This window comes from Sinocyclocheilus anshuiensis, unplaced genomic scaffold (genome assembly GCF_001515605.1).
Source record: "Sinocyclocheilus anshuiensis isolate Anshui unplaced genomic scaffold, SAMN03320099.WGS_v1.1 scaffold75, whole genome shotgun sequence".
NCBI lineage: Eukaryota > Metazoa > Chordata > Actinopteri > Cypriniformes > Cyprinidae > Sinocyclocheilus > Sinocyclocheilus anshuiensis.
This window is the reverse complement of record NW_015549634.1, coordinates 1,449,630-1,460,645: the sequence shown is the minus strand read 5'-3', so window position 1 is coordinate 1,460,645 and position 11,016 is coordinate 1,449,630. Positions and strand designations below refer to the sequence as shown.

The 11,016-nt window shown below is 37.0% G+C and overlaps 2 protein-coding genes across 2 annotated transcripts in view; one reads left to right on the top strand and one right to left on the bottom strand.

The window, feature by feature from the left end:
• LOC107659663 (formin-2-like) overlaps positions 1 to 5,184 on the top strand; it is a 38,186-nt gene extending 33,002 nt beyond the window's left edge. Inside the window, exons 11-12 of the mRNA XM_016448674.1 lie at positions 2,298 to 2,379; positions 4,459 to 5,184. Coding sequence (XP_016304160.1) covers positions 2,298 to 2,379; positions 4,459 to 4,485 — 109 coding nt within the window. The 3' untranslated portion in view covers positions 4,486 to 5,184. The remainder of the gene's footprint in view (positions 1 to 2,297; positions 2,380 to 4,458) is intronic.
• A 2,576-nt stretch (positions 5,185 to 7,760) lies between these two features.
• Positions 7,761 to 11,016, bottom strand: part of grem2b (gremlin 2, DAN family BMP antagonist b) — a 7,391-nt gene continuing 4,135 nt past the window's right edge. Inside the window, exon 2 of the mRNA XM_016448725.1 lies at positions 7,761 to 8,484. Within this exon, the coding sequence (XP_016304211.1) occupies positions 7,983 to 8,483 (501 nt within the window). The 5' untranslated portion in view covers position 8,484 and the 3' untranslated portion in view covers positions 7,761 to 7,982. The remainder of the gene's footprint in view (positions 8,485 to 11,016) is intronic.

Below are 11,016 nucleotides of genomic sequence, written 5' to 3'. Positions count from 1 at the left end.
ATGTGTGAATGCAAACAAACAAAGTTGTTTTTCTCCTCGGTTTGACTCTATATCAGCAGTGGACTTTGAAAACCCAAATCAAATTATCCCATTTATATATGCAATAATTATTTAATGCAGTATTTAATTTTAATCAGTTTAAGAGTTTTTCTCAAACAATTCTTTGCAACTGCTTTTGTGTTGTTTCTGATCATGAATTCAGCAGAAACAAATGTTTAAATGAAAATATACATAAAGTTTGATGTGGGTTAGGGTTAACCCTTAACCCTAATGCTCATAATATACTGCAAATCAGTTTAATGCATTAATTAATGCAATATGTACTTTATTCTCATGAGATTGATTGATTCTTTCTCAAAGACATTTTGGATTATTTGAAAATGAAATATTTTTTAATAATGATTATTTTAAAAAGTTTAATATTTTACTAATTATTTTAAATAATAATTTAAATAATATTTTGAAATAATTGATAATTAAATAATTATTTTTAAATGTTTACAATTGTACTAATTATTTTTTATAATAATTGAAATAAAATTTTAAATAATTGATAATTAAATAATTATTTTTAAATGTTTAAATGCTGTTTGTTCAAACATAGCTGCATAAATGTGTTGACTCCAGAATCACACTGGAGCATCAGAGGATTCATGGCCAATTATGGTGTTTGTGTTTCATTCACTGGGTCGAGGGTTATGGAGATGAAGCTCCTGGCGTCCGTCCACACACATGACCCAGAGAAGAGAGACGTGTGCTAAACCAACCCGCTCCTGCGCCGCTTCATCACCGAGCGTGGCAGATCTTAACTTCCGAATGCTCAGATTAAGCAGTGTAGAGATCTGTCATTAACTAGTTAAAGTTAACGAGGAAGAGCTGTCTCCCGTCCGGGCAGATGGACCGCTGAAGAGCGACGAGTCTTTACAGAAAATCATGACACTAATGTTTCTAATATCTTAATGATTTATAGTCATATTGATCAGATTAGAGCTGTACGATAAGAGTTACATTTATGACAATATAAACTATTTAAGATTTACGTGAATGTACGTATGTATGCGTCGCTTAGTCAAACGAGACTGTGTCTGTGTGTGTGTGTCTTAAAGAAAGATCTTCTGGTTTTGTGTGTGTGGGATTGTGGGTAACTGGTACGGTTTGTGCCGGTGACGGGGATTAGAGCTGCGGGTCACATTCACTTCCTCCTGAAGCTGCTGTTAAACCTCAGCTCAGCTCACTATAGACAAACTCAAGACACGTGTCACATCATACCAGTGTCATTTTAGTATCATTGATGTTCCGTTGGAGGGTTTTTTTTTGTTTTTTTTTAAATGTTTAAATGAGTTTTTAGTTTTAAGTTTACTTTTGTCTGTTTTTGTAATTAATTTTTTTTAGTTGTCTATGTTTTAATTGTAATTGTTTTTTTAAGATTTAGTTTTATTTAGTTTCAGTTATTTGAATATTATTTTAAAGTTTTAGTAGTCTTGTATTTTAGTCATTTTTATTAGGGTTTCTTTTTATATTGTTTATATAGTTTTTATTAAGTTTTAGTTTTTATTTAGTTTGGTTATTTAAATTTTAAAGTAAGTTTTTATTTTTTTATTTTATTTTTTTTTAATAGTCTACAGTTTTTATAAAGTTTTAGTTAGTTTTTTTATTTTAGGTATTCAAATTACTTTTTATGGTTTTAGTAATTTGTTGGTCATTTTTAATATTTTTTATATTGTCTGTTTAGTTTTTTTGGGGGGGGTATGATGTAGAGCATGTTGTAGGGTATTATGTAGAATACATTGAGTATGTTGTAGAGTATGATGTAGGGTATGTAGAATATGTTATGTTGTACTGTATGATGTAGTTTATGATGTAGAATATGTGGGGTATGATGTAGAATACATAGGGTATGTTGTGGAGTATGATGTAGAATATGTAGGGTATGTTGTAGGGTATGATGTAGAATACAGTATACTGTACAGCATATTCAATATCATAATCTAAATCAATTCCCTACAACATATCCTACATCATACTCTACATCATACTCAACATCATACTCTTCATCATACTCAGCGTATTCTTCATCATACTCAACATCATACGCTACATCATATGATGTAGAATACGTTGAGTATGATGTTGAGTATGATGTAGGATATGTTGTAGGGAATGATTTAGAGTATGATATTGAATATGCTGTAGATGTGTGGAGTATGATGTTGAGTATTATGTTGTTAGAGTATGATGTGGATGTCTGGGTCAGTAACTCTATCTGTTCCTCTCTCTCTCTTCATGTTGTTTCTCAGGCTGAAGGCGGCGGAGGAGTGTTTCCGACAGGTCAAAGAAAAAGCCACATACAGCGTCAAACCCAAGCACGCGTCTGGAATCGTAAGCTGTTTTATTTACAATTTGCATGGTTTCAAAGCAGCCTAACCGAAAATCACGTTTTTAATGTTTATAATATATTAATATCGTCATGCCTTATAGTTATAATTATGATTAGAGATCACAATATAAAAAAATCAGTCAGTTGATATTTTCTATATAGTATATATCGCTTTCAAATTTGTATATACTTACAGTAGTTGTAGGTTGGAGTTATTAATTCATTATGCGTATGATACCTGTAAGGTTTGTTTGAGAAGTTTAATTTCTATTAGCCTGGACGATGTGTTATCACTGACACAGTTAAATGATGCCCATGAAAGACTCCATGAATATCAGTTGAGTGAGTTATGGAACTCGCAGAGGCCGAAAACACTGACGCTGAGAGATTCCTATTCTATATTCCTCTAGCTCATACAGTAGATCATAAGCTTGCAATGACACATCATTTTGATTCCCAGAGAATGCGTGAACTGATCAGTCACTTTGGATAAAAGCATCTGCCACATGCATGGAAATGTTTTTTTAAATGCAGTGTTATATTTTAAAAGTAACTATGGAAGCCCGTTTCCGCCATTAAAAAAGCGACTTCTCACAATTCTGACTTTTTTTCTTGCAATTGTGGGTTTACATCTCGCAATTCTGACTTTATAACGCAACTGTGAGTTTATATCATGCAATTGCAAGAGTTTACGAGATTGAGTTTATGAGATTAAAAAGTCACAATTACCTTGTTTTATCCTTTAGTCAAAATGTGTTACTTATGGAAGCCCATTTCCGCCACTGGATAAAGTATAGGGCTGGGTTTTGACACACATTTCACGATTCGATTCTCAATCACAAGCTTTTGATTCGATTACCGATTCGATTCGATATCAATATTTTGGATATATTCAATATTTTGTATATATATCAGGTACAGTACATGCCAAATTTTCTCAAGGAAAAAAAATCTCTCAACTAATGCTTTAAAATATACATGAGTCAGTTGGTACTACATTACTATAAAATTGAAGGTTAAAATTGACTGATTTGTAGGCTATACAACTGCAAAAATTACACTTAATTAAGTTTTTAAAATAACATAATATTTTTGTCATATAAACATTTAAATGGTGGCTGTCATAAAAACTTGATGTATTTATTCAAACAAATTAAACATTGAAGAACAGTAAAAAATTATAATGAATATGTTAGGCTATATGGTGCATATACAGTATTTAGCAAAATGCCCCTCTCTACAGTTTATTTTTCTGGCTGACTAATGAGTTTATGGTCACCGAATATGTTTTTCTGAGGTAAATGTGACGTTATGTGTATTGTTTACGAGTCGTTATATTGAGGTCTTTGCGCGGCTGAAACACTGATTGAGCGATTACATGAGACAGGATACGGATTGTAAAGTTGTACTCTTTCTTTTAACTTGCCTTCGGATGTTTAGTCATGTTTATTTTGTGCTATAACTAGTAATAAAGCGGAGGAGATGATCAGTTCATGTCTGTTGATCTGAGGCGCTACAGCGATCTGTCACTCCACATTAAACAGCGCCAAAACGGCATTTATTGTTTGAATACTGTGATACAATGGACAGAATTTGAAATCTGAGACTTTTTCATATTAAAAGTACCAAAGTACAATACTTATTGCAATTAATTGGTTGGGAAGTGCCCTTCAATCAATGTTCCGTTCATTACAGTAACTGAAAACAGGCTAGACTAATCGATTCTTGGGATTTAAGAATCAATATCGGTCCGTAAAAATGAGAATCGATTATTATTGAGATATCGATATTTTTTACCAAGCCCTAATAAAGTATTTGAGCTCTAAAGCTTTGACTCTGAGGAGTCTCTCCAGAGCTCTAGACGCTGCTCATCTCTAATCGTTCCTCATGGTCCTGAAATGAACACTTAATGCACTGACCTTTATAAAAGTGTTTACAGTGAGCTATGAGAAATTCAGACGCAGATTTATTTTCAGGATGTTGCCATTTGTACAGGTGAAATTGAGATTATGAGAGCTGAATGGATTGAAAGCAGCATGAGATTAAACTTTCATTAAATGAGCCTCTTTATTTCTTCTCAGAAAGCAAAGTTGGGCATGAAGATCTGAGGCGGATGTGGACTGACTCTTGTGACGTTTCGTCTGTAAATCTTCAGTGTTACTCTACCATCTGCCGTACCACACAGGAAGTGATCCGCCGTCTGAATGTGATGTCATATCCTGTGTCCTGATGGATGAACATATCAGACGTTACATATCACCGTACATACTGGAGGACTGAAGCAATATCATCAAAACGAAGTTTTATTTTTAACAGACGAAAAAAGGCAAGAGAAAGCAAGAGTATCTGGATTTCTGATGCGTCTTTATTTTAAACATCGGCACCGTCACATGCTTTTAAACCAACACTAGTTATAGTGCAGTTTAGTGCTCTAGTCAGCTGGTTTAACATGTTCAAAGCACACTCCAGTCCTACAGGACCTGAAAGAGACACTCCAGTATGTACAGTATGAATCAGATCAGACGGCGGCGAACGTTCAGGAATCTACTCGGTGTTTTTGTGAAATTATGCAAGATTGTTTTCTGTTTTTGCTGCATTCACTCACTCACTCGATGTATTTAAGAGGATGTTTTTTAAATTAATGTAAATATTAACATGTTTATGTAGCATTGGTTTGTTTTTAGCATGTGCGTGTCGGAGGTGTGGATGGACATCTGCGCTCCATGTGCAATAACTGTTTGTATCGGAACGTTTTGAGAAGAGTGTAATTTATGTAAAATAAAGGGATTAATAAATTCAGACATTTGAATTTATTTCACACGATTGGAGATTTACTTGCATATTCACCATGGGATGTTTTCTAATCTTATGAACGTCTGCAGGATTGAATTATGCGTCTCAAGCATTTTGGTTGATTTTGTTGGTTATTATTCAGATGCTAATAAGAGTGCAGGACTCTCAGCTCAGTTTAACACATTTTACTGTGTTAAAGGGACGTTCACAACAAAAACTGCCATTCAAAATGACTCAAACACATCATTTCAAATTATAAGATTAACAATATGCAACAGATCCTGCATTCTCATGGTCTATTGTTCTGATTAAATGAACATATACCATAAATAATTCGCTGGAATGCTTAAGAATCTCTTGTTTTTCCTCCCCAAATCCTCATTCACGTCTCTTTCCTGGTTTGCTTTTTATGTGGCTGTTTTACGATGTCATTTTCTACCCCTTTTTCACTTCTAATCCCAGTGTTTACTGGAAGGTTTCCGAAGCAAGAAATACAATTTGTCAAACTGAGGGAAAGCACTTTTTTGAAATATCCATCACTCTTCCAGATAATGGAAATAATGCTCGTAGGAAAAAGGTTGATATTAGCGTCCACACAAACGGACGATAACATTGTTTATTGTAAGTGCACTTAAGTTACATTCTGCAAAATCGCTTTGAAGGTAATCGTTATATTATGGAAGCCTGTTTCTGTCGCCAGAATAAAAAATAATAAATAAAGGTAATTGCGACTTCTTACAATTCTAAATTTTATAAAGTTTGTATCTCACAATTTTCTCAATTCTGAGAAAAAGGACATTTGCGTAAAGAAGACAAAAACGTGCAATTCAGAGGAAAAAGTCAATTGCGAGATGTAAATTCATAATTGCAAGAAAAAGTCAGAATTCTGAGTTTACATCTTGGAATTGTTTCTTTGTTTCTACCATGAAACAAAAAACAAAGGTAATTGCGACTTTTTTTAATCGGACATTTCTGACCTTTTCTCACAATTGCATGCTTATATTTCACAATTTTGACTTGTCCTCCATTTTGCATGATATAATCTCAAAATTGTCAGATTTAAACACAATTCAGTGAAAAAGTCAGAATTAAAAGATATAAATTGAAAGCGAATTAATTACTTTTTTTTTCTCACAATTGCGTGTTTTCTCGAATATTCAGACTTTTCGGATGCAGTACGGAGTTCATATATTGCATTTCTGAGTTTATATCTTGCAATTCTGAATTGTGAGAAAAATTCAGAACTGTGAGATATAAACCAATAATTGCAAGGAAAAAAGTGAGAAGAATTGTGAGACTAAAAAGTCCATATTATGTAGTTGCGATATGGACTCCACTGTTCTCTTATAGTTACAGCGATTATTGAAACTTTGTTATAGTTCTCATTCTTGGTGTGGGCAGGCCTTAATATCCAGTGCACCAATTTTCCCCGCAAATATGCAGATTTACATTGGATCTGCGTTGAATTGATTACTGAGGTTGTCAAACATAATAATGTGAATCTTCCAGGGTTTTTAAATGGTGCAAATCAAACTCTATTGCAAAATAACTACTAACCAATGGAGAAAAACCAACCGGATTAAACCACATAAAGGCTAGTTTTCCCATGTCAGCTTTAGATAAACCAGACTGAACCCCTAAAAAACAGAAGACGAGAATAGAACTCAATAGTTTTAATATAGACTTAAGTTGTTTCTCTACATATATATACTTTTGCTGTACCATATTTCTATAGAATCTCTACAATCAGTCTAGTTATGCATGTTTGGTGTTAACTATCACTGATAATCACACAGGTGGCAGCAGCTCCTGCATAGAGTTCAGTGTGGAGTCATTTCTCTGCACGTCAGTTAGTTTCCACACACTCTCTAGTGACCGATAATGACCTTGGTGACCAATGATGACTGATAGTGACCAGTAGTGACCAATAGTGACCAATGATGACTAAGTGACCAATAGTGTCCAGTGGAGACCAGTGGTGACCGATATTGTCCGATGAAGACCTATGGTGACCAATAGTGTCCAATGATAACCGATAGTGACCAATGGTGACCAACAGTGTCCAATGATGACTGATAGTGACCAATAGTGTCCAATGATAACCAATAGTGACCAATAGTGTCCGATGGAGGCCAGTGGTGACCGATAGTAACCAATTAATACCTATAGTGACCAACGGTGACTGATAGAGACTGTTGGAGACCAATGGTGACTGACAGTGACCAGTGAAGACCTATGGTGACCAATAGTGTCCAATGATGACTGGTAGTGACCAATAGTGTCCAATGATAACTGATAGTGACTAATAGTGTCCAATGATGACCGATAGTGACCAACAGTGACTGTTGGAGACCAGTGGTGACCGACAGTGACCAATGGTGACCAATAGTGTCCAGTGATGACTGATAGTGACCAATGGAGACTAATGATGACTGATAGTAACCAATGAAGACCTATGGTGACCAATAGTGTCCAATGATGACGGAGAGTGACCAGTGGAGACCAGTAGTGACCAATGGAGACCAATAGTGTCCGATGGAGACCAGTGATGACTGATAGTAACCAATGAAGACCTATGATGACCGAGAGTGACCAGTGGAGACCAGTAGTGACCGATAATGTCTGCTGATGACCGATAGTGACCAACGGTGACTGATGGAGACCGTAGGAGACCAATGGTGACCGACAGTGACCAGTGGTGGCTGATATTGACCAGTGTCCAGCAGGACAGAATTAAGATGGCATGCTGAAGCCTTGCAGTCTTTCAGCTCAGATTAGCAGCAGGTGTTTCCAGTGAAACGTGGTCAGGATCTCACTGTTTCCCAGACTCGGACACGCTGACGGACATGCAGCGGCAGTGCTTGACGCGCTGGATCTTGCGATAGCGGATGTCCGGCTGCAGGTCGGGGCAGTCGAGCTCCACGGTGAGGCTGGTGAAGCGCTGCGGCCTGCAGAAGGCGCAGGACTGGAAGGACTCCTGCTCCTTCCTGACGTGCCGCGGGATGTAGAAGGAGTTGCACTGGCCGTAGCAGAAGCGGTTGATGACGGTGCGGCTCTTGCAGCCCTCCTGACTGACCGTCTGCCGCAGCGGCTGTGTCTTGCACCAGTCGCTCTTCAGGTACTTGCGCTCTGTCACCACCAGAGCTTCCTGGCTGGAGGCCAGCACTTCCTGTTTGCGAGCGCGCCGGTCGGAGGTGTTGGAGTTGGTCTTGTAGGGCGACGGGATGGATCCCTGCGGTCGGGTTTTACGGCCGGCGGAGGCGAGACACAGCAGGCCGGCGAGCAGCAGCCACAGTGCCACCTTACAGCTCATCCTGGAACAGACAGAGAGAGAGACACATAGACATCAAAGAGGGCTTGAGCACCTGACATTTTTGTTCCTCGAGAGAAAGTGTCCTTTTTTCTGGGGAGTTTTTTTTTTATGAATATATGTGACCCTGGACCACAGAACCAGTCATGAGGGTCATTTTTTAAAATTGAAATCAAATAAAATCAGCTTCCATTGATGTATGGTTTGTTAGGATAGGACAATATTTGGCTGAGATACAACTATTTGAAAATCTGGAATCTGAGGGTGCAAAAAAATCTAAATATTGAGAAAATCATCTTTAAAGTTGTTCAAATTAAGTTCTTAGCAATGCATATTACTAATCAAAAATGAAGTTTTGATATATTTACGGTAGGAAATGTACAACATATCTTCATGGAACATGATCTTTACTTAATATCCTAATGATTTTTGGCATAAAAGAGAAATGTATAATTTTGACCCATACAATGTATTGTTGGCTATTGCTACAAATATACCCCAGCGACTTAACACTGCTTTTGTGCTCCAGGGACACATATGTGACCTGTGCTGGCAAAATGAGTCACAATGAGCATATTTTCAAAAATGAGGGGGTTTTTTTTTTGGTTGTTTTTTTAAATGACTGAGCTACACCTGTTTGAAGTCGATGGGGTCAGCAAAGTCCATTTCGAGGAAAATCGAGTTAAAATTTTCTGAAGGTTCCAAGGCAAAATCACCTGCAATATTGCATCTTTACCTCCAGTTGTTTTCTTAATAATCATTACCAGTGTTGGGGAAAGTTACTTTTAAAAGTAATGCATTATGTGCATGCACACACACACACACACAGACACACTCACACACACACACTCGCAGTCTTGTACTGATTTGCTGAGTTTTGTGTAGTGTTTGTGTGATACGTTGGTCTCCAGCTCCAGACTCTCACATTCACACACACTTGCTTTCTTAACTAAAACCACAAGAAATGGATTTCTCTCGTTCCTGCATGTTAAATATCAATCTCTCTCTGAAAAACCACAAGACACAAACATCATCTGTCTGTTTGTCTGTTGTTCTGTCTTTCGTTCTATTTGTATTTCTGTGTAGATAGACACAGGTACACTTCAGAAACAGTCTTTAATTTTCATTAGAAAAGGGCAGATATGAATAATGGGTCGAGGCGTTAAAACTAAACTGTCCTGTTCAACTTTAGCGTGTGTTCTTGTGCTGCTATAACATGAGTTATTATAGCATTGTGTTCTGACACATTTCGTGATCGAGTGTTTCAGGCCTAATGTGTCGTCTAATGGTTCAAAACATGTTACTTCGTGTTTTATGAACATACGGTTCTGATGGCTCAGTCTGACTGAATCTCTCCTCATGTTCTCCAAGCGTTTCGCCCCGAGCTTTCACTTTGTTTCCTGTGAAGACAGGAAGTCACAGATTAACTTTAATTTGTCACTTTGTTGCGGCTGTGGAACGAGAGCGAGCGATCCGTCAATCACGCCGGACATCTTTAGCACAGATGTGCCATCGCCGGAAGGAAAAACAAATCTGAGTGATCCATTCCCAAAACAGAAATATTTACAAAGCGGCTCTTTGTCGTGAATCAAAGCTCCTCGCTTTCATTCCAGAGAGCGTCAAGGTTGAATCCTGTTCTTGATTAGAAACCTCCAGGAACGACGGGCGTTTGTTTTCTGGCAGCTCTGGGAGTCTCATGGCTGTTGAACTCGGGTTTGCGTGAAGATGATGAGCGAGAGTCGTTGCTGTAGTGTTCGTGATTCAGAGTTTGATATCGCGGCCTCGGCGCAGACGCCTCGTAACCCTCACGACCCCAAACTCACTCCGTCTTCAGCTCTGTGTTCGGTTGCTCAAGGCCTACAGCGGCACTGACTTGTCTACAGACAAAGAGTGAAAAATGTTGAATCTGAGGTTCTCACAAAAATGAGTTCCTTAAGCCCTCAGCTCCAGAATAGTAATTAAACATCTAAATGAATCTTGACTTGTATGTTTTCTGAGAGGAGTGTCTTTTTCTCTGCTTGCTTCTCACGCGATCCCGATTCATACACATACTGTATGCACAGAGCTACAGTAGGCTCGTCACTAAAACATAATCTGTTCTGAACGTTTGGGGAAAACTTCTGATGTGTAACATTATATTAGATCCGTGCAGTACAGCAGGACTTACTATAAAAGAAAAGATCACTGCTCTTGATTGAACAGCTTTTGTAGGTTTAATAATCAGTGTGACGAGTGATTCTTACATTTTATTGTTTGTTCTTACTTGAATGCTTTTATTTAGATGTAAAATGAAAGAAGTAATGCACTATTTGTTTCTTATATTTGTTTAATTGTTGTTGTTTTTTTGCATCTGTTCTTATTTTTAATAACAAAGATAAAATAACAAATGGTGCATTTATCTCTTTTATATTAATTAAAACATTTAAAAATATATTGAAATTACACATGAACCACACCAAAAATAAGTATAATGCACATTTTATATATATATATATATATATATATATATACATTGATGATAAACCTTATTTTAATA